Source organism: Erithacus rubecula (genome assembly GCF_903797595.1).
Source record: "Erithacus rubecula genome assembly, chromosome: 19".
In the NCBI taxonomy this organism is placed as follows: domain Eukaryota; kingdom Metazoa; phylum Chordata; class Aves; order Passeriformes; family Muscicapidae; genus Erithacus; species Erithacus rubecula.
In genome coordinates this window covers 4799733-4826528 of record NC_136671.1, presented here as the reverse complement: position 1 = coordinate 4826528, position 26796 = coordinate 4799733, and the positions used below count along the sequence as shown (strand labels likewise).

At 46.2% G+C, this 26796-nt stretch overlaps 2 protein-coding genes across 3 annotated transcripts in view; one reads left to right on the top strand and one right to left on the bottom strand.

The window, feature by feature from the left end:
- MED13L (mediator complex subunit 13L) overlaps nt 1-19985 on the top strand; it is a 167612-nt gene extending 147627 nt beyond the window's left edge. For both annotated transcript variants that reach the window (XM_079322303.1, XM_079322304.1), the window contains exons 19-31: nt 779-1002; nt 1608-1800; nt 2187-2634; nt 3820-4039; nt 6368-6556; nt 7955-8178; nt 8594-8736; nt 9929-10087; nt 11337-11513; nt 13587-13741; nt 15553-15714; nt 16007-16119; nt 17140-19985. In XM_079322303.1, coding sequence (XP_079178429.1) covers nt 779-1002; nt 1608-1800; nt 2187-2634; nt 3820-4039; nt 6368-6556; nt 7955-8178; nt 8594-8736; nt 9929-10087; nt 11337-11513; nt 13587-13741; nt 15553-15714; nt 16007-16119; nt 17140-17272 — 2540 coding nt within the window. In that variant the 3' untranslated portion in view covers nt 17273-19985. The remainder of the gene's footprint in view (nt 1-778; nt 1003-1607; nt 1801-2186; nt 2635-3819; nt 4040-6367; nt 6557-7954; nt 8179-8593; nt 8737-9928; nt 10088-11336; nt 11514-13586; nt 13742-15552; nt 15715-16006; nt 16120-17139) is intronic.
- A 2928-nt stretch (nt 19986-22913) lies between these two features.
- LOC306810308 (proline-rich extensin-like protein EPR1) overlaps nt 22914-26796 on the bottom strand; it is a gene marked incomplete at its 5' end in the record, with an annotated part of 46162 nt that continues 42279 nt past the window's right edge. The window contains one exon of the mRNA XM_079322737.1: nt 22914-23122. Within this exon, the coding sequence (XP_079178863.1) occupies nt 23051-23122 (72 nt within the window). The 3' untranslated portion in view covers nt 22914-23050. The remainder of the gene's footprint in view (nt 23123-26796) is intronic.

The window sequence follows — 26796 nt, the reverse complement described above, 5'->3', positions numbered from 1 at the left end:
CTTTTTAATAAAGTTGAATTATATTCTGCAAGAACTACTGGGTATATTTTAGCTTGACATTTTCAGCAATATTTCTTCTACTGAGGCAGTATGTGGGAGACACCCTGTTACACTGGATAATAATCCTCTCTGTGGGGACAGCAATGCTTGGAGCACATCCTATGGAGAGGGACAAGAAGCAATTTTTAGAATTATAATAACTTTGTGTAGTATTATATACCTGGGAATGAATTTCTCTAAGCATCAGTAATTTTGCACAACCAGGTGGAGGTGGATGAAGAGCTGTAAGGTCAGATTTTGTGTGTTCCTGTTATTACTTGTGATTGAACAGGAGCTCCTGGGCTGTGGTTATGGATATGACAAAGGAAAACCAGGAGATGAAGCCTCGGGAAGGGCAGTACATGAGCTTGGAGTACACTGGGAGATGTTTTATTGCAGCTTTCTAGGAAAGTTTAAGTGGTGCTTGGATCAGCTCCCTCCACTTTGGCCAATAACTTTGATTATATGACATTCCATAAGTACAATATAAATCTTCCCTCTCCTTTATTAAATATCTTTTCCAAGAAGAAAGGCTGGGAGCACATGGTTTATCAGGCATGGCACAGCCTTGATAATCATTTCCTCTCCATGATAAACCTGTGGGACTCTCAGAACAGCAAGGGATGAGTGATTTCCAGTGTCCCTGTAAAAGAACCTGCTTCCTGGGCCAGCAGAGACCCAGTGCAGTTAAACCAGGTGTTCTAACACTTTTTCTTTATTTGTTTTTTCTGCTGTGAAGGCTCTGAGGAGTCTCCTGAGCCTCTCCCGATCCCGACGCTGCTGGTGGGCTATGACAAGGACTTCCTGACAATCTCTCCCTTCTCCCTGCCCTTCTGGGAGAGGCTCCTGCTGGACCCCTACGGGGGCCATCGGGATGTCGCCTACATCGTGGTGTGTCCGGAAAACGAGGCCTTGCTCGACGGAGCCAAAACTTTCTTCAGGGACTTGAGTGCTGTATACGAGGTTGGAAAGAGGGACCACACTGGATTATTGCTTAAGTGTCATTGCTGCTCCTGTGCATGTCCACTGGGAGAAATCCCTGGGGTTTTTTAAAGTAACAATTATTTGAAGGAGGGGTTGCTTTTCATTTTGAGGGCTTTCGGCACTTTCAGTGTCCAAGAATGCTATCTGAGTGACACTGGGATTCTCTGGGGATTTTGGGTGTTTGTTGCTGTCTGCTCTTCCCTGCAAACATTCGTTTCACAGAGGAGGCAGCAGGGGCATTAATAGAGCTGCAGCCTCCCAGTGATTGCCCAGCCAAGCCTGAAGAGCCAGGAGCACATTAGAGAAGCTGTTGCTTTCTCACAGTTGCTAGGCTGGGGATAAAAGCATTTAATTCTTTAGCATTTACTCCCCAACTGTCAGATTACTTTGTAACCTAAGTTTTGCTGTGTGCCTAGTTCTAAGCAACAGATAAACGTAACCCTTTTTTTTTTTTTTTGGATATTTATTAAGAAGCCCCTAGCTGTGTGCTGAGAATGAGGGGCTTAAGCCACAGGCCAGTCTCTGGAACTTGCTTGGGCGCTTGTCATCTCCTTACGGGTGTTTGTCCTTCCCTCCCCTGGCAGATGTGCAGACTTGGGCAGCACAAGCCCATCTGCAAAGTGCTGCGGGACGGGATCATGCAGGTGGGCAAGAGCGTGGCGCAGAAGCTGACGGACGAGCTGGTGAGCGAGTGGTTCAGCCAGCCCTGGGGCTCCGAGGACTGCGACAATCATTCCCGCCTCAAGCTCTACGCGCAGGTCTGCCGCCATCACCTTGGTGAGTCAGCCTGGGGCACTGCAGTCCCGCACTGGGCCTTTTCTAAAGGTGCACATTATGGTCTCTTCAAAAAGTCAAAAGATGTTACAAGGCTTTATCCTAACTTCTTCCATGTTAAATTTGCTTGCTTCAGAAAGTTGTGTCGTTTGTCACTCTGGGGAGTGTATCAAAGATTCGAATTCTTGTCTTTTTAGAAAAGTCAGTTTGGTATAAGGTGTTTGTGTATCACAAATACTACAGAATGACAGTCTGGTGTGGTTGGAAGGGACCATAAAACTCATCCATTCTCTTAGCATTTAAATACTCTTAGAATGTTGTAGAGTTGCGGGTTGATGCAGGTTCCTTTGATCTGACTGTCATTAATCCCTCTTTCCATGCCGTTCCAGCACCTTACTTGGCCACCCTGCAGCTGGACAGCAGCCTGCTGCTGCCGCCCAAGTACCAAACGCCGGCTGCGAGCCAGCCGCAGGCAGCTGCCGGCAGCTCGGGCCCCGCTCCCTCCAGCTCCTCCTCGTGTCTCTCGGCCGCCGCCGGCGCCCCGGCCACGGGCAGCTCCTTCAGCTCCACGCCCAGCGCGGGCACCACCAGCCTGGCGGCGGGGAGCGCCTCCTCCTCGGGCTCCTCGGTGCCGCAGCTGTCCGCCTCCTCCGCCACGCCCGGCGCCGCCCAGATGGGCACGTCCTCCACGCCGGGCTTCAGCGGCGCTGCGGGCGCGGGGCAGGGCGGCGGCGCCGCGGGGGGCGCGGCCGAGCGCCCGCAGGGCAGCGCGGGGCCCGGGGCGGACTCGGAGCCCGGCCCCAGCCTGCCGCAGCAGCAGCAGGAGGGACAGGAGGGGTGAGTGAAGCGCTCGCGTGGCTCACTGTGCTGCTCGCTGGTCCCTGTCCTGTGCTCAGCCTTAGGGAACCCCTTCCAAGGAGCAGCCCCTCTGGCAGGTGCAGCACAGCCGAGCAGGTGGGAGCAGAGTGGTGCCTCTTGCTGTTGGAGCAGTCACTGACAAAGGGCAGCAGGAAACACTCCCCTCCCCTTTTCAGCACAGGAATCCCTGCCCGACTCAGCTGCATGGGTGTGGAGCTGCCTTGGGACCCTCCACCTGCCCTGTCCATGCAGCACCAGGAGCACATGGGATGTATCAGGGCCCGTGCCACACCTGTGGCTTGGCACTTGCAGGTACCCCATGAGCTGAGTGCCTCTTGCTCCATCACACCTGCAGCATTAACAGATGCAAAATGCAAGCCTTGGATTTCTTTTTTTTCCCCATTCTTTTGCATTGAAGGTGTTGTTTTTCAAGCAGGCACACTGTGAGGTCAGGAGACACAATTGTAGTCCTGTTACTTTAAAAGAAATTTGGACAGCACAACTTTTTTAAAGACTTCATTATGAATAGCCGTCCATCACATAAAAATTAAGAAAAGATTTTTTAACATCATATGTAAGTAACTTTCTAAGGCAGCATGTTTTTCATTATTCTCATAATAATGCACATTGCTGATAGTCCTAGTGTGTGCTACAGAGAGGGAAACACCCACATCCTGCTGTAGCTGAGCTGGTCCTTGAGACATCTGTTCCCTGATCTGTGCAAAAAACCCTTTGAGCAGCTGCAGGGGCTTCTGACAGAGAAGTTTTGATCACTTACAGATGTTGAGCCTGTGTCTCCTGGCTGAGGCATGGGAGGAGTGTTTTACCTTGTAAGAAATTCTGAATTGCTTGTTCTGTTATCGGTGGAGCCTTCCCTGGACCTGAGCAGGACTCCAGGCTCCATGAATTGCCAAAATCCCAAACACACACCTCCATGAAAAGACAGACAGCCAAGGAGTCAGCTTTCCCATATTCTTCAGGTCTAAGCTGGTCTGGTTGCATTCAGTGAGAGGCTGTTAGACTATGGTACCTTTAATGCCGATTAGCAGCAGCTGTTTCGGATTGGGAGCTGCTGTGAGCACAGCTGATCTCCATGGCTGTCCTCCTGGGTTTGGTTTGGCTCTCCTGGCCCACAGGGGCAGTGCTGAGCGTGTCTCTCGGCAGCGCGGCGGAGCGGGAGCGGATCGGGATCCCCACGGAGCCGGACGCCGCCGACAGCAACGCCTTCCCCCCCGCCGTGGTCATCTACATGGTGGATCCCTTCACCTACACCGCCGACGAGGAGTCTGCCTCCACCAACTTCTGGCTCCTGAGCCTCATGAGATGCTACACAGAAATGTTGGACAACTTGCCTGAGAATATGAGGAATTCTTTCATTCTCCAGGTAACTCTGCCTTCCTCTGTATCCTCACACTGAGACTGTCACAGCACACCTGTGATATGGACACGGTGCTAATAGATAAATGGGAGATAATGCATAAAATGTAGGTGGCATTTACAAATTGTTTTGTTGACAGTACAAGTATGTATATTAAAACAACCCCTTGTGTTTGTTTTGATGAGGAAATTAATTACAGCAGCCACAGTTTCCCTGCATTGAATCTATCCCGTGGTCCCAGCAATCCTATCTGCTCAGTGCTTCCTGGAGAGGGATTTCAATTATTTAAGTTATAACTCGAGTTGCCATTGCCAAAACTGGCCAGTGGCTCCTTTGATTACTTTACATGTTGAGTCGTTTGCTGTTTATATTCCCTTGATTTATACTATTTAATCCAAAAGAAGTACGTGAAGCCAGACATTTAATGTATAATATGACTATTGTATTGTTATTATCTGCTTCTTAAAAATAATTTACCATGTAACTTGGCATATAAAAACAGTTACTTACTATGGAATTGCTGAAGAATTGAATTTGTGCAGCCAGAGGCAGCTCTTGGCCTCCTGCCCAGGCTGGCTGCATTTTGCCAGGCCTCCTGTCACAGAGGCTAAGCCTCCATAAATGTGGGGGCAATGGGAGGCCAGAGGGCACAGGCAGGAACAGTGTAGGAAGGATTTCTGTGCACCTTATCCATGTCTGCTCATCTTGGTTTATAGGTGTTTCAAATTAGTTTTAAAAAAATTTTAGTAATTGGAAATTCTTGTGGTGTCTCAAGTTGAGCATGGAAAACTGTTGTGGGTTTTTTTTATAGTTTCTGACCTCGTTGTCCCTTGAAAGGATGGGGGAAACTGTCACCAAAATATTTCAGGCTTGGGGATGAGCTGAAAATCAGATCCACAACTTCATGTTGTGGTAAGCTGCAGGCAGCTGATTGATCCAGAGCTGGGGATGCTAAAACCAAAGCAGCCACTGATAGCACAGTGTCTAAAACACAAGAACTGTGTAACCCCTGCACTGCCATTGGAGCTTAGCCTGTAGCACACTGACCCTTTTTCTCAGTCCTGTTTGTTTGCACATTCACTTTTTGTTCCTCAAAATGCATTTTGCCAGTTTAAGTCAAAGCAGCAGTTTTTTGTAAGTTAAGGGAAACATGATCCAGTTCCAGCACTGTATTCTCACAGCTGTACCACAGCACACACAACATGCAGTTACTTCAAAATGAATCAAATCCAAATGTTTGCAGCTTTATTGCCATTCCTGTACAGAGGAGAAAGGCTCAGCTTCTGAAATCCTTGGGTAAGGCTGGCTTTTAAAAACACACAGGCACATTTGCTAAGCATAATGTGCTGCCAAGGTTCTGAAGGTTCAAGCAAGAACCATAAAGTAGTAAAAGTTTTGTGACACTTAAGTTTTATTACTACTGAAAATATTTGTTGAGAGAATCTGTTTGAGTCTTGTAGTGGTAGCTACAATGTAAATGTTTTATATTGACATCTTCTGCTCCAAAGATCTCACTGTAAAAGGAAAGATACTTTAACAGCCACAAGTGGTGCTTGTACAATAAAACCGGTAGATAAAAACAGTGAGGTTACAGGGATTTCATTCTAATTTTAAAATTGGTTTGATCTGAAAACTGAGTTTTTTGTAATGCTTTGTTTCCTTCTGAAGGAGTGTTGTGCCATTTCTCCTTCCTACTCTTGTTGTGTAGCTGAGTCTTAACCCCCAAACTCATCTCCCAGGCAAATCTCCCTGTAGCTCTGGTTCTTGCTGTTGAACCTGGGAATCCTTGTGGGTTTCTTCCCATGGCTTTCTGAAACAAATAAACTGAGCAACAGCTGAGGCTGCTGAGCTTCCACTGGGAACTAGATTGAAAAGGGGAAACAACCACACAAATCATTGTAACAGAATCTTAATTGTGCCCTTGACACCCCTCTCTGAGGATGACACCATAGTGCCAGTTCCCACAAGGAGAGCAAACAATTCCCAGCCCTGACCATGAGCACAACATTCAGGGATGGTGTGGTTCAGGCCACCTGCAAGTGAAGCTGTTGCCTAGAAAAACACTTGTAAAAAATTCAGGGTGTTTGAATACAGATGTTTGGGTTTTATGGATTAAAATTCACTCTCATTATGGTGGAAGCAGTTTTGTGCCAGAGGGTGCAGTCCCTGCCTGCTGCAGCCACTCCTGCCAAGGGGCCTGTAGTGCAAATTGTGGAGCATCCCAAAGTATGCTGGGTGTTCAGTGACCAGTGACTGTGTGGATCTGGTTGGATATTAATGGGCAGCTCCTGGAAGCCTCTCAGCCCTGTTTTATTGTGTGTCTGAATTCCACAGATTGTGCCTTGCCAGTACATGCTGCAGACAATGAAGGATGAACAGGTTTTCTACATTCAGCACTTGAAGTCTCTGGCATTCTCTGTGTACTGCCAGTGCAGGAGGCCCCTGCCCACACAGATCCACATCAAGTCCCTCACAGGCTTTGGGCCAGCTGCCAGCATTGAGATGACCCTCAAAAATCCTGAGGTTGGTATTGGTGGCAAAAAAATCCAAGTATGTTAATAAACTGTAACCACTTTCCTCAAATTTCAAAGAGTAGAGAAAATAGTTGTTGGGGGATTTTTTTTCAAGGTATAGAAGACAATGATGATATAAAGGGAAAAAGCAAGGTAATATGGAATAGAAAATAATAACAAAACCATCAGGCTAACTTGCTTTCAAAACATTTTAAGCTTCTGGTTTTGAGTCACAAAGTAAAAGGTTAAAGTGTGAAAGAAGAGAAAATGAACATCGTTAGTTTGGATTCTGAGTAATTTTCTGGTTTCAGTCTATAGTGCTCCAAACGGAGTTTAAACCAAACTTTTACTTCTATTCACATATATATGCATATATATGAAATATGTTGCTGTGCCTAATTGCAGATGTTATATTAATTCCCTGAGGTAATGGAAAAATCCCCCTCTTCAATGAGCTTATCTTTTATCTATTTTAAACTGTAAATAGTAAAGCCCTGATTCTGGAATTTCAGGGATTTCAAAGGAAGAATAATCCATCCTACTTTCTATGAATGTTTTGCATTCTTTGAAAGATAACTTTGAATATTTTATTTAGATCTAATGGACCAATGAAATACTTAAATACTTACCTTGGCATGAAGAGCTGCTTGGGAGGGTTTAAAAACTTGCTTGCAAAGCCAAACTTATTGACAATACTTATTGCATTTAATTAATCTCTGTTGATTGCATTTTACACATTTGTTCTCAGTCTGCACTGCAGACTCCCAAACTTTGCTGAAGAATTAGGAGAACACCCTGGCCATTTTTTAATTATGGAACATGTCTGGTGAGGCCCCTCCTGTGTGTTCTCCCGAGGGGAGTTCCAAGGCAAAGATGGGCTTGGGGTGCCCATGTGGGAAGCAGTTTTGCAGAAGAGGACCTGGAGATCCTGTTGGACACGATGGATGCTCCTGAGGAGCAGCAGTTGGAAGCCTTTGGAAGGTGCTGCAGCACAGCCAGGGAGGTGCTTGTCCTCCTGTGTTCTGGGCTCCTCAGAACAAGAAACTCAGATACACTGGAGCCAATCCAGCCAAGGGTCTAAAGATGATAAAGGGACAGGAGGGTCTGACAGCTGAGGGGGTTTAAACTCCTGCCTGTGTCAGAGACTGGTCCAAAGACAGCTTTCATACCCTGGGTTACCTCTACATGAAAAGAAATCTTTAGATAGGTTTGAAGTGTATCAGCTTTAACTGGCAGCAGTGAATTGTCTATAACCTCCTTTTCCCAGTCTCTCTCCTCACTAGGAGTGCTTTGAATTTACTCATTGTTTCAAGCTTGCCTGTCTCTGTACTCGCTGCCAGTGTGTGTGTGTTCTTGTGTTCAGTAGTTTCTGATCTACCAGCTGATGGTTGTGCTGACTGTGTTGCAGAGGCCCAGCCCAATCCAGCTGTACTCACCTCCTTTCATCCTGGCCCCCATCAAAGACAAGCAGACAGAGCTGGGAGAGACATTTGGAGAGGCCAGTCAGAAATACAACGTGCTCTTTGTGGGGTACTGCCTGTCCCATGACCAGCGCTGGCTCCTGGCATCCTGCACCGACCTGCACGGGGAGCTGCTGGAGACCTGCATTGTCAACATTGACCTGCCCAGCAGGTACCCACTGCCCTTGCTTCTCCAGGGATCCATGTCTGGAGTCACCCCTCACCAGCTCCTTGCATATCCCTGCCTTTCCCTTTCCTGCTCAGGAGATCATGCTGCTGTTATAGTGAGAACATTTCAGTTGGCACTTGTAGGTTTTCAGATCTGCACAGGGAAAAGTGACTGAGTTACACTTGTTTTACAACTGTTTTGTTTAAAATCTTCCCTTGAGGAACACCTGGTGTGATGGCACTGCAGTAACAGTACTGAAAGCAGACACCTAAGTTTTTCTTGTTAGTATTAGTAAAAGGTAGGTTAGGGACTGCCAGACCTCTATAGTGACATACAGTGACATAATTAGAGAGAACAGAAATCTGAATATTGTCCTTGATTCTCCTCTCAGTGTTGTTTTTAATTCCTTCCCTTGCAGGTCAAGGAGGAGCAAGCTGTCTGCCCGGAAGATTGGGCTGCAGAAGCTCTGGGAATGGTGCATTGGCATTGTCCAGATGACATCCCTGCCCTGGAGAGTCGTCATCGGGCGCCTGGGCCGGCTGGGCCACGGGGAGCTGAAAGGTGTGCAATTGTCAGGGCTGCCACTCCAGCCTGTGGAGTGGGACAGGGACCCAGGGTGAAAGGCAGGATAGCTCAGACCTGATCACAAACCTTTCAAACTAAAAACTTGAGAGTGATAATCACATAGCCACAAAATTGTTTAGGTTGGAAAAGCCCTCTGAGCTTAAGTCCAGCTGTTCCCCCACACTGCTGAAGCCACCACTGATCCATGTCCCCAAGTGCCACATCCACACAGCTTTTGAACACTTCCAGGGATGGGGGACTCAGCCATTCCTCTCAGTTTTGCATCACCTGCAGACCTGCTGAGGGTGCACTCTGCCCTCACACAGTGGCATTAGATGGGGTGAATTTGGCTTCACCTTGCCAAGTCCTGTCTCTGCTTCCTAGAACTATGACCTTACAAAAGGTGAACAAGGTGTGTCAAATTCTGTCACAGACAGGATAGACTGTTGTTTATTTTGCCAGAGTTTAGTGAGGGCAAACGTGGATGGGAAGCCACATTTCCAGGCTTCCCAGGCAGGGATCCTTAGGAGTTTATAATCAACACCAGAGCTGCTGAAGGCCTTTACTCTCCCTTTGTCCCCATCATTGTCTTGACACTGATGCCCACTTGACCAAGTGGATCTGAGTGTAAAAGTACCTGGCAGAGAAATCACCAGGATCCTCCAAACTGGAATTTCCTGGGCCATGACAGCATGGATTACAGCAGAGCTGGCTGCAGTCCTACCCTGGCATTGAATTCCTGTATTGGTTTCCATAAACCTTTCCTTGTTTGTGTCCTGGGTCTGATGCTACTCCCTCGTGTTGTGCAGGGTTTGCACACTGTCCTTCCAAGGGAAGTTGGAGGCCTTATCACATGTTAGAAAAAGTTCTGAATGAAGTTATCCTGACACAGAATAGAGACAGGATTCAGTTGTGATTCCTCAACTTAAATGTCACTAAGCAAACAAAAAGGTCTTGGAGAAAAAAAATGTATTGAACAAAGGAAAGCCAAGAGACTACCCTGGACTGAAACATCCCACAGGAACTGCTCGAGCACCTAGTTTGCAGGGCCAGACCCCTCATGTGCACAGGAGTCAGTCCTGGAGAGTTTGGGACTGGGAAATGCCAAGTGTTGGGAATGTTTTGCTGTTTCCAGGCAAGTGGTGGCTCTGCAGGAGCTCTGTCCTCCCATGGTGCTTTTCCCTTGCAGACTGGAGTATCCTGCTCGGGGAGTGCTCCCTGCAGACAATCAGCAAACAGCTGAAGGAGGTTTGCCGCATGTGTGGCATCTCCGCAGCAGATTCCCCCTCCATCCTCAGTGCCTGCCTCGTTGCCATGGAGCCACAGGGATCATTCGTGGTGATGCCAGGTACGTTCTAGCCAGCTATGGCAGTGCCAGCAAAACTCTTCTTTATCACATTTCACACTTGGGCACAATAATCTTGGGATTTCTGTGAAGAACTTGACTAGCATGGCTACGTGTGGCAGACAATAGGTTGAGCCAGCAGAATTCCCCAAAATACCACAGAGAGATGCTGTGTGGGGAGAGCAGTCTCCTGATGGAAGGTGACTGTGGGACACTGCCAAGGTGCTGATCTGTTCCCTGGGGAACACATCTTTAGTATCTTTAGTCCTCCCCGTGTATTAACACAACTGGGCTCATGCAGCCCAGTTCCCATGGGCTGGAAGCTGTGTCACAGACACCCTCGTGCATGGGGAGGCTGCAGTGGGAATGAGTAGGAGCCTGTGGAAATGAAAAAAAGGATAAGCCCACTTGCCTTCTCACATGCTGAAGTTGTTTAGGGAGTTCACTTACAAGCAGCAGTCCATGGGCTTAAGTAAAATTTAATGCTGAGGTTCCCTTTGTTGTTTTATCTAAGCACATACTTTTTAATGTATGTGGTGACACATCCTTAACATATCCTTACAAACCATTCTGGGGTTTTTTAAGTTTAGAAAGAAAAGACTAATACAGACCAGAATTAATTGAGCTTGAAAATTACTTATCATGCTGAATATTTTCAAAGCAGAGATTTTGTAATGTGAGAAAACAGATGGCAAATGAGGCTTTTTTCATATCACAGTAAAACAAAGACCCAAATCCTTCAACAGAATTTTTTTTTTTCCTTTAGATCCTGACACATAATTAGGTCAACAGCCAGCAAAAATTAGGTTAAAATTGAAGGTGCTGGTTAAATACTGCAGAAAAGGTGTCTCTGCATCGACTGTTTGCACCTTCCAAGTTAATTGTTGGTGGATAATTGAGAAGAATAGAAGAGGAGGAGAGAGAAGCTTTATTGTTGTGTGGCTTCATTTTTGTGCTTGTGTTCATATCAACCACAGTAGGGTGTATTTCATAAATCTACAGAGATATGTGTGAAAAACCAATTTAACTTGCTCATTTAACAAGTAAATATTTGATTAAGGGGCAGCAGAATGACAGGCGGGGTGGGGCTGGTGGTGTGAATGTCAAGCTCTTGCAGCAGTGTAATCTTTTGAAGATGAGGCCCTCCAGCTGTGTGTGTTTGCAGAGCAGGGGGGTTGGCAGAGGTGTCCCTGCACGCAGAGCAGTGCTGGGGGGCTCTGCAGTGACCCTGTGCCGGTTGCTGTCCCCACAGACGCCGTGACCATGGGCTCGGTGTTCGGGCGCAGCACCGCACTGAACCTGCAGTCGTCCCAGCTCAACACCCCCCAGGACGCCTCCTGCACACACATCCTGGTGTTCCCCACCTCTGCCACCATCCAGGTGGCACCTGCAAATTACCCCAACGAGGATGGCTTCAGCCCCACCAACGGTGAGTGAGGGGGAAATCCCTCGGGGCCTTGGCAGGGTGTCAGCAGAGCTGAGCTGGGCAGGAATAACCCCCGAGGGGCCAGGGTTCTGCACAGACCCCACACCACCCTGGCAAGGGAACATTGCAGGGCTCTAGCTACAGGGGGACACTCTGTGCTTTCCCTGAGCGTGTTTTCAGAGTCACACTACTCCCAAAGGGACAAGGACCAGCCAATGCACCGAGTGGCACACACCAGAATGTGCTTTGTCGTCTTGTGACTTGCTCAGGCCAGCTGCTGTTTTCCAGTTGTGCTTCACATCATGCCCTGTTGTGTGCAAAGCTGACAGGAAGGAGGCACTTGTGGTTGAGTAGGGAAAATATCCCAACCTGAGATTCCCTGGTGCCCCCAGAGTGCTTTTAAATTGAACCTGCAGTCTGAGTCAGCAAGACTCTGGTTAATGCTTTATATCCAAATAAGCATTTTCCCACTTTGTCCCAAATCCTTTAAATGAGTGCAAAGCAATTTAAACCAAGAGTAGCTGCGAACACGTACAGTGGCTGTATTAATGAGGAGGGCAGTTGGCCTAGAGAGGAAGGCACGTTACTGCTTTTAAGGCTTTGATCTGTCCCTTTTGGAATGTCCCAGGGCCTCTGAAGGGAAGTTGCCCCTCTCAATCCCTGTCCCAGGAGGCACCGGGATCCCTCCCAAGCACAACAAACATTAACCTGCATTAACCTGCCCCTTGGTGCTGCAGATGTTAATTAGAGTCAGGTACAAGAATGGCCTTTTCCAAAATGGTGTTAAATTTAATTTTCTTAACTCTGCTCTACTTAATGATTAAGCTGCTTCCTATGCCATTAGCCAGCTCATTTCTGCTCTGGGGGCCAAGCAGAGCATGATATTAGCTCTGCTTTGTTTACTGAGGCTGTAGGACACAAGTTAATAAACTTCAGTTAAAGCATTGCTCCGGCAATCCAGAGGTTCTCTTTGGGAGATGAAGGAAAACAACCACCTGCCTGTTTCCATATTGGGGTTTCAGGTGAAATTAGTTCAGGACACGCATACTTTTCTATTTTATACAGCATAAATTAATCTTTTTCAAGAGAAATTATTATTTATTATATGTAGGATGCATGACTTCTATTTAGAGCTTCGTGTATAGTGTTAGTATAAATTTGGTTGCAGTTCTAATTAATGCAGTTAAGTCAGACAGCTCCCACTGTCCTTGTCTACCCACTAAAATGTGCTTTAAATGTCATTATACACTTGGATTTCTTCGTCTGCTGAGCAATCTGGATAAGAAAAACCCCTCTAAACCATATTGTGATGCTGTAATTTTTGGCTGTGTTGGTGGTGCCTTATCCTTCCCTCCCATAACTTATTGTTATGGGATATTGTAACCTGTGTGCAGATGATGAGCAATGGAATGTACAAGGCAAACACATCTTCCTGTATCTTTAGACCTCCCCACATATTAACATAAACCAAATTAATCCAGCCAATTATGCTAACAATCTGTGTGGAACTCCTGAGGTGAAAGTGGGATATGAAGGCTGCTTTGTTGGGGATCCTGTGCAGCGTCTGAAAGGATCACAAGTCCCTTGCTGCCCTCGTGGGTTCCAGAGCAGTTTCCCTGGAGCTGCCAGGGCTGTTCCCAGAGGCTGGAGCTGGGGTGCAGCTCTGGGAGCCTGAGGAGCAGCACACACATGGAGCTGTGTGATGATTCCAAGTGTCTTGTTAAGGGGTCTCTGACCAACTGCACAGAGGTGTCAATTGTTCTGTTACAAAATTCAGTCTGGATTTTATGGAGGTGCTACAATGGGAATTCTGTTCATTCTGTGGCCACTGCTAAAATTCATTATCCCAATAGCTGCCTGCCAACTCTCCCTTTCATGTCTGTGTGGTTGCAGTCAAGGGTTCTAAGGGGGATTAAACAGTAAAGTCTTTATCTCTGCTTTCATCTGTCTTGGGAATATGTAAAAGAAAAAAATGTAATGATAATAAATTAAAGGGAAAGGTAATAAATTATAAAAAGATGTTGGAGAAAAGAGTATAGCACATTGGAAATTATTCTCCTTTCTTTTCCTTTTCAGATGACATGTTTGACCTCCCATTCCCAGATGACATGGACAATGACATTAGAATTTTGATAACAGGGAATCTTCACTCTTCACCAAATTCCTCCCCAGTTCCTTCCCCTGGATCACCATCTGGCACTGGAGTGGGATCTCACTACCATCACAGTAGGGTAAGGCTGGAACACCATAGGGCACACACTGCTTAAAATAAAATATAAAGAAAGACCCAAATCCTTTTCTTTTAGGTCCTGACACATAATTAGGTCAATAGCAAGCAAAAGTTTGGTTAAAATTGGAGGTAAAATACTGCAGGAACTGTCTCTGCATTGGCTGTTTGCACCCTCCAAGTTCATGGCTGGTGGATAATTGAGGGGGGGAGAGCAGGAGGAGAGCAGCTTTATTTTTGTGTGGCACAGCCATAGCTCATGATTTAATCTGTACTCATCCATTCTTTCCTGGAAAATCCTATGGAATGTCCCTGGAACAAAGGGATAAGTCTTTGAGAGAAGGGAAGCTGTGATTGCCCTGTTCCTGTGGATTGCAGGGGAGGCAAGAGGGAGAGAATTCTCCCAGTGGTGAAACTCTGCCCATGGAAACTCCGCAGGTGCTGGATGGTTATGCAGATGTTGTTTTCTTAGGAATATTTAGCCCAGAGCAAGCAGCATTTGGGAGTTATTTTTGTTTGAAGTGGCTTTTATAAAGTCAGTTCCAACATCAGTGATTGCTTAAAATGCAAATTATTTTTGGTAATTGAAGTTATTTTTTTGAATTGGCACAGCTTGGATCAGGTTTGATGGAACTCTTTCCCTCCTACACTTTATCATACATGTAAGACTGAGCTGTTCTCTTAAAATGGTTTCCATCACAATTAGGTAGAAGTTTTATGCTTCACAAGTTTCTGTGAAGTTTTGTTCTAAAAGTATTAAGTTTAAAGTAGTAGCATATTACTTCTTTACTAAACAATACAGTATTTTATGAGAGAAACAGGGTAACATACCATTTTTGACATGTCACTGAGATGTCTCAAGATCAGAATGTGTGACTAAATGGTGGCAGTTTTACCCCTGGAAGTAGAAAGTCCTACCTGTATTTTCCTTGCAAACTCTGGCAAAATGCCTCAGTGCAGCTTTAATACAGTCAGTGAGGGAGAAATGCCTCCTGCCTCAGCCACAGAAATGCTAATCCTGCATTTTGTGAGCTCAGTCCACAACCACCTTGTGTGGATTGTACACCTCTCCCATCAAAGGCTTGGTAACAGCATGTTGCCATCCCAGTTATTCCAAACTGATGTGTGGGCAAATGAAAACTTCTAAATTCTGCTGCCAAACCCTGCAGCCATAAATCACAGCTCCTCACTCTCTCAGTCCCCAGTTCCCTCAGCAATCCATTCTGCCCCACTTCTATGCAGAGCTTGCTTTCAGTGGAGCTGCATCCATTGGGAGCAGGCCTGGGAGGTTCAGGGCCTGAGCCCAGAGCCCTGGACAAGCCCCTTCCAGCTGAACCTGAGTAATTCCCATTAACCATTAAGCCAGGCCTGGTAATTGCAGTGTAATGTTTGGCTTTAGCAGAGCAGCAGTGTGTGATCATTCCCCCGTGGGCCCAGGGTCAGGGCAATAATTGATGGCCGGGCACTGGCCCCGTGTGCCGGGCTCCCAGTGCCACCTGCTCCAGGCTTTTTCCCTGCCTTGGATTCCTGTCCAGACCCACTGGAAGGGATTGGCAGGGAGGGATTTGTAATTGAACTGCTTTCTGTGCAGTGGAATCTTTGCCTTTTTCTTTTAACCTATTGACATTTATGGATGAAGTGAACTGCTCTACAGTGTTTCTGAAACATAAACCTGGAGTTCAGAGGAATAAGGCAGGGCCTGGATTACTTTGAGTGAGATTCCTGACTAGCTAAAGGAGAGCTCATTTGTCACAGGACAGTAATTAGCAAATGAAGTCACAACACCCTCAGAGCTGCCTTTTGCCTGTGTTGCAGAGCCAAGGTGAACGTCTCCTGTCCAGGGAAGCCCCGGAGGAGCTGAAGCAGCAGCCTCTGGCTCTGGGATACTTTGTGTCGACTGCCAAAGCCGAGAACCTCCCACAGTGGTTCTGGTCCTCCTGTCCTCAGGCGCAGAACCAGTGTCCCCTCTTCCTGAAGGTCTGTCATGTTCCACATGGAGCATTGCTGTTTCCATGCCTGTAAAAGCTGCAGTTGGAGTCTGTGGTGTCAGAGTGAACCTGAGACCTCCCACTTCAGAACTGCTGAACTCCAACCTGTTTATTCAAAAATGTTACCATTGATTTGGAAATACACGTGGTCATGGGGGGGGGTTCAACACAGCATGCCAACTTTCCACGCTATCCTGAGGTGATTTACAGTGGATGTTTCTTGGGAATCTTTAGCAGTACCTGCTGTATGAGGAGTTAATTTTTGTTCTCTTCCTCTTCAGGCCTCTCTCCATCACCACATCTCTGTAGCGCAGACAGACGAGCTTCTACCTGCCAGAAATTCTCAGCGAGTTCCTCATCCCCTTGACTCTAAAACTACATCAGATGTCTTGAGGTAACACTCTTTAGGTTTTCATTTTTGCCCTAAACAGAACTTTAGGGACTGAACTCAGAGGTTTCAGAGTAACCTCTCCAAACTATCACTATTACTTACCAGTTTTATCAGCACTTTTTTGCCCTGCTGTACTCTATGTGTCTTGGGGCACTTCCTCCTCCAAGATGCCAGAGCAGGGCTTTGAGAGGGAATTCTGTGCCTTCCTTCTGCTGTTCACAGTGATGCCAAGGAAACTCAGAACAGCTCAGCCTTGCCACGGGGACATCATGGTTTGCCCCCCACCCAGACTGCTCTGTTCCCCTGGCATCTGATCTGAGCTGTGCCATTTGTTATCTTACCTCACCAAATGGATTTGTAGGAGATAAAAGCACTGCCTGATCCCACTGTGCTAGGACTGGAGTATGAAGGAGACACTGTTTCTGAATGCATTCAGGGTGTGTTTTATTATTCAGAATCATGTGGGGCCTGTTTGCTTCTATCCCACCTTTGGGGACTGGACACAGATCTGTGTGATCAGAGCACAGAGTGTGGGACACCCTGGTAACCAAACAAACATCCGCAGGGAATGGGAATGTCTAATCTAAGGAAATTGGGGTTGTACTATTCTAGAAGATCTGAAATTGCATCTTCTTGGAGGACTGAACTCTCACAGGTGTCCTAGGTATTGAGCTAGAACAAGAATGCAGTGGACAGGGAAAGGATGAGATGAAATAGACAGAAGTTATAAGATGAGAAATTGCAATTAGATACAGGATCACAGGAACAGTGTGAGCAAATACTGGCACAGGGTGCCCAGAGAGGCAGAGGTGTTCAATCCCCAAGGCTTGCAGTGGCATTTGTAGCACTGAGTCCAGAGTCTGTGTGTGTTTGGGAGGGCCTTCATGCACATAGTTCAGACATAGCAAGTGCTTGTCAGTGGGGTTCCTCCTTTTCCAGCACAGTGGCAGCTGTGTCAGGGTGTAGGCAGGAGGGCCCATTCCCCCCAGGGAGGGCAGGCTGTGATGTCTGTGCCTCCTGCAGGTTCGTGCTGGAGCAGTACAACGCCCTGTCCTGGCTGACGTGTAACCCGGCCACGCAGGACCGCAGCTCCTGCCTGCCCGTGCACTTCGTGGTGCTCACCCAGCTCTACAACGCCATCATGAACATCCTGTAGGGCACAACAAGCACTTCTTCTTCTGGCTGCTTCTCCCCTCCGCCCGGGAACGTGCCACGACCTGCACAGAGCTCCGTTTGCTTCTCTTCACACCAGTCCTGTGCTGTGCTTCTGTTCCTCCAAAAGCACATGTGAATTCTGCAGTGTTCAAAACTAAACTCTCCATTAACATCTCTGGCAGCTTCAGTCCAAAATCTGGGAACATCCAAGAACAGTGAACACAGAGTAACCTCAAGCCAGTGTTAGTTTGGTGGCTCAGTAACTACTGGTCAGCGTGATTATTTTTTTTAATATTTTATTTTTTTAAGGAAGACTACAGGCTCTTTTTGCATTAGGAACTGATAAAGACCCACGAGCAGTGTCAGCCCAGCGAGTTAAACCCACCTTGTAGCGACCAGTTCGGGCGTTTCGGCGTTTGATCATCGTAAACTGGGACTTTGCAGGAGGGAAAAACCACAAACACAAAACCACACAGTTGTAGTCTCGTATAAATATTGGAGTTTTCTGTCTACCTGGAGTTCCTGTCAGAGTGGATTGGGATGAATGCATGCATTTGTTACCTGTCCATGTAGATATGAATGGTCTGGAGATACTTTATTTATTTTTAGGTTTGGGGAGGGATTAAATTATAAAGGACCAGGAACAGTAAAATACCTTAAAAATCCAGCTGCGTTCCACTGTAGGGTTATTTATCTACAGACCTCTCACTCTTCTGACCTGGAAATCAAAAGTGAAGCTCATAGCAGTCAGTCTGGGAAGGGAAGTTTGTTCTGGTAAGGATATCTTGTATTTTAAGGAGTTTTCCCCTGTGTTTAGCCTGGTTAAAGCAAGGAATGGCCAGTGTTTAATGAAGGATAACACTACCTAAGGGAGAAGAGTGAGAGGGAGGTAGGGAGGAAAAATACTTTAAAGCCCAGTGTCAGGGCAAGTGGAAAGTGGTAAATTAATCTATTGTAGAGCTATGATTGAAATATATTTCCAGTAAATTTAGTGATGCTAGAAAAGTATTTACTGAAAGCCAATTTGCCCTTTAATTTTGGGCAGACTCGTCCATGTACATATCCAAAAATATGGGTTTTGTTTACACTAAATCAGTCACAAATCTGGTGTATTTTTTCTGACTATAGGAATATTATTTCAAAGAAATAATTTTAAAAAATTATATCATTAAATTAGTACTTGAAGTTACACCACTGTGGTGGCAAAGTTACTTTGTTTAGTGAAATGATTGCCATTGGGAAGGTTAATGGCTAATTGAAGTATTTTTATGACTCCTTCATTCCAGGCTCCAAGGGGTTCCTATTCCAGCCCCATTCCCTCATTTTTGGGGGTGCACTGGGCAGCAGGAGGGGGCCAGGGTCAGGCACTTGGATCAGGCTTGGTGACCCCTCCCCTGGCTGTGAAGAAAAACTACCAAGTTTAGAGTTCTTCCAAAAGACTTTCATGTTCTGGTTAAAAAAAATGAAATTCTATGATTTTAAAAAGTATTTTTCTTGAGATAATGTAACATTTAAAACAAATTATATAAAATAATAAAAGAAAAAAAAAAAAGAATTGCTTGTGTAATGAGAAGGTGAAGGCAGGAAAGGAACCTGTAAATGGATTATTTCCTTCCCTGCTCCACCCCTTCGTGTGGGTGTTCTCTTTGCAATGTATAGGTTAAAAAAAATCTGATATCAAACCATTTGTATCTAATGTGTACAGTGTAAAATTGACTTTAAAAATATTGCAGTACTATTTTTTCTTAATCAGAAAAGAAAATTCTCAAGGCCTTTTGAAGAGCATAAAAAGATGAAGATTGTAAACTTGTATAAAAAATTTAACTTGGGGAGGAAAAAAATGTAAAGTAGACATTTGTAATCTTTTACCATTTGGGGGTTATTTGTTCCCAGGATTCATCTGAACTTTGGATTATTATTTTGCTTATTGTTTTTAAATGGGCCGTTTTTATCCAGGGGTGTTTCTTCCCCACAAACCTGGTTCTAAGCAAAAATTAGAAATTAAAAAAGGGCAGCAAGGAGTAGTTTTCATCTGGTGTCTTTTATTTAATTTTTTTAAGTTAAGAGAAGCTGGTGACATATTTATACGTTTTTGTGCAAAATAAATGAATGGCAATAGATTTTAAAGAAAAATCTTATGTACTTCAGTGTGAAAAGTTCTGTATAATATTTCTCTTAAATATGCATTATTTTACTTGTGAGTTTTTTACTGAATTAATCTGAAATGTACAAGCCCTGGCTTTCCTACAGAGTGAAGAAAGTTATTATTTTTTTTTTTTATTTCTAACTTTGGAAAATCATGCCTAAATCAGAATTATTATTACAGTTGTTTCAGCTAAAGGGAGTGGGAGGGTGGGGAATGTCCAGCATGCTTGTATGTATATTTCAGAACCTTTTTTAAATGTAAAAGCTGTACATTTCTGGGGAGTTCTGAATTTCTTTTTGTTTTCTTTTTTTTTTTTTCCTCTGAGCATTTTGCAGTGAGCTTCTTTTATATATAGCCGACAATTTGAAAGAAAACAAAAAAAAAAATGTGAAGTTCATTTTAAATCTACAGTATATCGCTGGTACAATACACTAAAAAAGACTTTGATAAAAAGAAACAATAATAATAAAAGACCTCCATTTTAAATGTCATTCATATATACCTTGTGGATGAGAGCTATATACTTTTACACACTTTTTTAGATGAATAAATTATTGAATTACTGAAACTGTTGGTGGAGTTTTATTCTTGTATTGAGCTCTGAGTTTTGGCATTCCCAGGGCAGGAATTGCAAAGTGCAGATCCAGGGATGTGAATGGAACTGGAATGAAATGTTTCAAACCATGGCTGTTGTGGAGGGAAATCGGGTGTCACTGATGCCAAGGATGGAAAATCCTGCCAGAGGGGTAGGTGGGAGCAGCCTGGGATCATCCAGTGCCACAGGAGCAGTGGCTGCTTTCCATGGGCAACTCCAAACCAGAGTCCATCAGGGATGGATGAACTTGTCCAAGTGCAGCAGGTGAGTCTCCAGCAGAGGCTGGCAGGGGTCAGCCTGGCCCCTCTCCCTGCACAGGGATTGCCCTGGAGGAGGGAGCAGAGCCATGGCCTCAGGCTTCCCAGAGGGGCTGCAGAACCCCCAGCCCCCAGGAGCCAACTCCACGGGCCCTGTGGGCCCTCCCTGCTCAGGATACTCTGGGTTCTGTGCTAACTGTGAGTTCTGTGCTGAGTGTAGCTGCTGACAGCTACAGGACACTCCAAGTGAGACACTCTGGGTTTAGCAGAGTCATCCCAAGACACAAGTGCCAAAAATGACATGTAATGAACAGCTGTGCCATCCCAGGCTGCAGGGACAGCCCCTGTTACAGCAGGGCTGGTTGGCAAAAGAGGATGGGGGAGTTCCTGCAGACCCCAAGTGTTTCACAGCTGATCTTTGTGGCTCACTCCCTTAAAAAATATCCGAAAAGAACTCATTTTCCATAACAGCTGGAGCCCACATCAGCATTGTGTGACAGCTCCAGTGACTGGATGGAGGAACTGCCACTCCTTTCCATGGCTCTTTAATGGCCATTTGGGATTTCCTCAGCAGATGTTGATTCTTGTCCACTTGAATTTTGGTGCATCTTAGTTCTGAATTTAGACAGTTACAAAAATAGTCCCTAAGAGTTTACCTTTTTTTTTTTTTTTTAACTTTCGAGCTTGTATTTTTTAGTTCACTGTACTATTGTAAATTATGGTAGTAAATGACACTTCAAGTACCCTGTCCAACTTTGTACAGAACAGTTACACTTTGGTCTTCCCCTGTGAGAGCTGCAAGTGCTTGGAATTACTGTAGAGCAGGATTTGTTACTGTGTAGTTCATGCATTAGCTTCACAGACAAAATCCAGCAATTAAATATTCCATTCCATGAGGATTGTAAGGAAAAACTGAATGAAAACACTCAGTTGATTTTTGAAAAACCTCAGTTGATTTGTTACAATAATGGAATATGTACAACAAATGTGTGCAGCGCTGTGGTGATGGACTCAGCTCTTTAACTCCAATAAAGAAAATGCTTTTTAAGATTACTTCTCCTTTCCCAACTGCCATCTCTATTTTTGACAAAATGTCACAGCCATCTGAAAGCTGTTTCACACATGTAGAAAGCATCAGAAATTGTGAAGTAAACATGAGGTTTATGGGTAGTCTCTCACCATTTACAGTGGAAATGGAAACAGCCCTGGATCCCCAAACAGGAAGTCTTTGGTCTTTGACAACAAAACAGGATTTAAAAAATTATGCAGCTTCCACTTCCCTATTTTGATACCAAACCTTAGCCCTGGGACACAAGTTGATGTGGCAGCCCCTGGTTTGTGATTCACTGGCTGTTTCCCTACCACGTACCGAAGGAGCGATCCCAGAGCATCCCATGGGATATGGAAACCTCAGGGCTGCTTGCAGCCTGAAATACTCTGCAGAGGCCTGGAAGAAGATGGCCCCAGTTTCTGTGTGAGGCCAGCTGGGAATTCAGGCTGCCCTGAGCTGCCAGTGTTGGGATGTCACAGGAGCTCTGCTCTGGGCAGGGCAGGCTCCAGTCTGAGCCATTCTGTACGAGCAGCTCGTGCTCTGCTCCCACAGCAGGCCCTGTCAGCCACTGCAGCCACAGACACACACACCCAGTACAGCTGACAGGAGCCAAAACCACACAGCACGTGCTCCTTTATCTGACAAACATCAGCTCTTCCCTCTAAGAGCTGTTTATTGAAACCTTTCAGAATCATGGTTAAAAACCAGCTCAGCACAAGGGCTCCTTTGCACCAAACCAGCAGGCCATGGCCCTGCTGGGGACTCTTTCTACAGGAACATCTTTTTTGGTCCTGCAACACCCACTGGAATTCACTGGCTCCCTTTGGCTGCTCCACAGGGTCTGCTCCAGTTCCACTGCCACTCTCACCTGGCTCAGGATACCACAGCAGCCTCTGCTGCTGACACCTCCATTCCCCAAAGCTTCCAGTTCTTAGCCAAGCCCTGGTACCCAGCCACCTCCTCTACCTTCACATCCCAGGAATGTGGTTCCTTCCCACAGCACATGCACCTTTTCCTGTTGGACAGATGTTTCATTTCAGCAGTACCTGCTCCTGCAGGACTTTATCATCTACTCAGCAACATCAGCTGCTCCTCAGGCAGTGATGCTCACTCCAGCTGGGCCTTTTAAAAGACACAGCCAGGCCAGCAGGGAACTGCTGCAGCCCACGTGGCAACCAGGGCAGGCCTAGGGCCTTCACAAGTGGAATTTATTTTCCTTACACACTAAATCAGACATATGTTTAAAAAATTCCTACCAGCCTGACACTCTCTTTGTTTTTATTTAAATATTTTGCCATTGGGAAAATGTCAGGTTGGTATAAATCTGGGAACAAACTACATCCTCAAATTCACTGTTGCTACTATGAGTGTTTGGAGAACTTTCTGCCAAAAGATTTGATGTCCAGAACCCCCATTTAAAAAGGATTACATACACACAGAGCCCTGCAGAAAAACCTCATTGCAATTCTGTAGAAAATAATCCCACACATGAAAAAAAAACCCCAAAATTAAACCAAAACCAAAACCACAACCAACCAGCCAACCAAAAAAACAATAGTCAGGAAAAGTTTTTTACCTTTGCAGTTGGGTGAATACTCTAGAAGTCTTTTTAAGCCAACTACTTTTTTAGTTATCTGTGATTTCCTGCAGCCAGCGACAGCTGTATCATGTCACATTAATCACATCTGTGCCATTCTCTGTGTGGGGTTGTCCATATGAATAACTGAAAGTCACAACCTTGGTCCTCCAGCAGGGGTCATGTTTTGATGGCAAATGAAACTGCAGCTTCTCCCTAAACCGGGCTTTAAACAACCAAATTAAACTGCAGAGTTCCAGAGCTGGATCATTAAAGGTCAACCACGCGAGCAGGTGTAGGTTCATTGGTCAAAGTGCTCCACCCCACTTGTAATCAGTCTCGGTGGTAATTTCATTAGTGCCTGGGGAAAAGACAGGCCAGGAGAGGCAGGTGATGGGGCAGGGTGTACATGGCAGGGCAGGGGGCTCTTAATCCCAGCAGGGTAATGGCCCATGGAAGTGCTAAAAGAACGGTGCTGTGAGCAGCTCTCCGGGCTCCTGGCTTCAGCAACATTTCAGTTACAAGTAATTGCCCTTGGATTTCTTTCCCCGTTAGGCTGTGGTGTGAGGGGAAGGGTTCTGCTGCACTGGCACGCACTGCAGTGCCCCATGCTGCAATGCCACATGCTGCTGCACCACCTGAGCTGTTCAGGGACAGGCAGGGGACAGAAAAGGGACCTGCATGGCCCAAGCCTGGTCTCAGGGTGACTTGAGCTGTGAACAACAGGGAGAGCCCAAATGGAAAACAACTCATACCACTAAGGACCCTGTTACTTCTGTGGCAACAGAGGGACAGAGGAGACCCCTCCCTTGCTTGGAGATTCTCTTCATCATCACTTGTTTGCCCTTCATTAGTGAAATGTTGCTTTTATTTAAAAGGAATATCTCACCCAAGTGGGCATCTCTTTCCACAATACATAACCTTTCCACCCTAAACAAATTCAGGTGGAAGTTGAGAGCATGTAGATACTCACTTTCCCAGAATCTCTCTGCTTTTGTTATTTAGGTGACCTGGATGAGTCCCCTGTCCATTCAGGAAGCACGAATCCTTTGCTGTAGAGCCTACAGATTCCTAATCAGGGAGGGGTATTTGGGGTGACCTCTGTTTCATGTGTGATGTGGGCTCCTCCACCCCAGTACCCCATTCCTTTGGAGATTTGGGGACAGCAGCCCAGGGTGCCTGGGCAGGTGAGGGACACTGGCACTCAGTGTTAATGCATAACCTCTGAGTGCCTGGGGCCAGCACTCATGGAATGGAACTGCTGTTCCAGGTTTCTGTGCAAATACTGCCCACTCCTACAGCCTCCTGAGCAATGGCTTTGGGTTATTAAGGCTGCAGTTAATCAGAAGAACAGCTCCAGATTTAATAAGCAAGAAGGCATGCTAAAGGGATTGAGGGGAGAGGAAAGATCAAAACTCTAAAGCTGCCCATCTAAAACTGATGTGGGATTTTGGGCAAGCTGCTGGCTTTGCTACTCTTTGCCTGTGTAACAATCAATGCCACTGACTCACTGGACCTCTGGTTCATTTTAAGCCTCTCAGGCAGCAGAATGCAGAGCATTAGTTGGCAAACTTTAGTCAAGATGATATAAAATTATTTAGATCAACAAAAAATAAAACCTTCTGCAAAGACTTACAGAAAGATCCCAGAATGCTGTGGAACAGGCCAATAAAATACCAAGAATTAATAGTAAGACACAAAAACCTAAAAAATTAAGCCAAACACATAGATGTAGAATGGCCTCTAAACTAGGATACAGATCAGCATCATTCCCTTCAGGAAAAAAGAAGTGTGATGTCTGAGCCAAAAATGGCCCTAGCAGGAGTGAGATAATGTCACCCAGACAGCCCCAGCCCAGCCCAGTGGCTCAGCTCCGTTCTGCCTGTGGCAGGTCCCCACCCCAGGAATCAAGCAGGACTTGAGGGCAGGGGAGAGCAGACCCTGAGCCCCCTCGCAGGCCTGCCCCGAGCTCTGTGTGTGTCCCAGGGCACCGCAGGCCCTGGGGGGAGCTGGAGGCAGGACTGCAGCCACAGCTCCGCGGGGATGTGCCTGATCCTCCCCTCAGCTCCCCTCGCCCTGGGCCACCCTCACAGCTCCTGGTGGCAAATCTCCTCCAGATCCTACAGGATCAAGCCACCACTTGCACACTGCCCAGCACCTTCCAAAGAATGGCTTCATCCCAGGCCCCAGTTCCAGCCAGAAGCTTGGAAAATGCCGAGGTCCACTGGTGCTTCAGTAAGTTGGTAACAGGCAGGGGCTGCACCTTCATTTCCCTCTCCCAGGTGCTCTGATGGCTCCTCTGGCTGCACTACAGGTAAAAGTGCTGGGTCTACATCAGGTTTTTATTAAAGAACTCCTCTCCTCATTCCCAACCCAGCATGTCAGTGGAGCTTGGCTGAAATTTTAGCATCGTTAACACCCCATCAATGCTGTGTGAAACATGCCTGTAGGCCAACGCTGGGGAAGTATCCATCTGGAATCCATCCCTGGCATGGATCAAAGTCACATGAGAGCCTGCCCCTGGACATTCTGGTGACCCTGCCGTGGGGAGAGGAGGCTGCAGGAGTCCTAAGCACTTGAGACATCTGATCAGGTCTAGCTGCCATAGCCCAAGCTCTGTCCATGAATTATGCTCATCTGACCAGAAGGAGCCAGGTGAAACAAAGCTGAAGCTTCCAGCAAGGAGCAAGTCCCAGCTGAAGGTGAAAAGTCTGAACTCTTGCAGTTAATTTGAGGAGGAAGAAGAGCAGACATTCAGCAGCTGGCTGAACTAAGGAGCAAATCAGTGTGGAGATGGGACAGGGAAAGAAGATATTCCTACACAAAAGGTCTGTTTTCTTCCTCTCATACTTTGACACAAAGCAGCAGAGAAGGAACTGTCAAATCTAGAACAACTCTTTTCTGAGCCTGATAAAAAATGCAGGCCATAAATGTATTATATCCCTCAAACACTTCTGCAGGGCCTACACAAAAGTTACCAGGCACACTGATCCAGCTGGGGACAGAGCCACTGTTCTCTTTGTTGGCCTGGACCAAATTCTGAACTTATACAGAGATGTGATTCCCACCGACCAGAACAGTGCAGAGGAAGGGAGTTTCATTTAGGACAGTGCCTGATAGGTTCCCACACAGTGAGCTGGCTGAAGGCTAAATTATCTGCTTCAGAGCAGTGAAGGATTGATATGCTTGAACTCTGTAAGCTTGGAATTACTCAAACACCTCCTCTGACTTCAAGACTTTGGAAATAAATCAGAAGAGGGCTGATTAATGCCAAGCTCACACCCTGCTCCCCCTAAAGGCTCAAGAATTCAAGCATGGCATCTTTGATCCAAGAGAAGACCTTGCAATTGTATCTGTTGTGCCTGTCTCTCAACAAATGGACTCGTTTTCCCAGAGGTTTTAACTCTGGCAGCACTTGGCTCCCAACACATATCAGCTGATATATAGTGCTTGTCTGGACACATTTGGACCAGTCCTGACTCTTATGTCCCTTTCTTCTCTTCCCTGCTTTCCAAATAGCCATCCGTGACTGTTTACATTGGCAATGCCTGCAAAAAAAATAGTCTCAATGAACAGGCAAAATCCATTAGGAAAAGCCAGCTGAGTGCTAAAAGGCCCCTAATCAGTAGAAAGTTTAAAGAGCACCGCTCAGAGAGAGGCTGTGGTGCCTTTCTAACACCTCCCCAGCAATGTGTGAGGCTAAGACATGTCAGAGTGAAGCCCCAAACACAGGCACGCTGCCAGGGGAGCTGTTTCCTCAGGGCTGAGCAGAACCTGTGTCCAGCTGGGTGCTGGGAAGGGAGCTGCTGATGGAGGAGCAACAGCATCACAGCAAATAACTGCAACCAAACTGGTAAAAGTTTGCCCAGCTGCTTCCAGCCTCAGCCCTTCTCAGGCAAA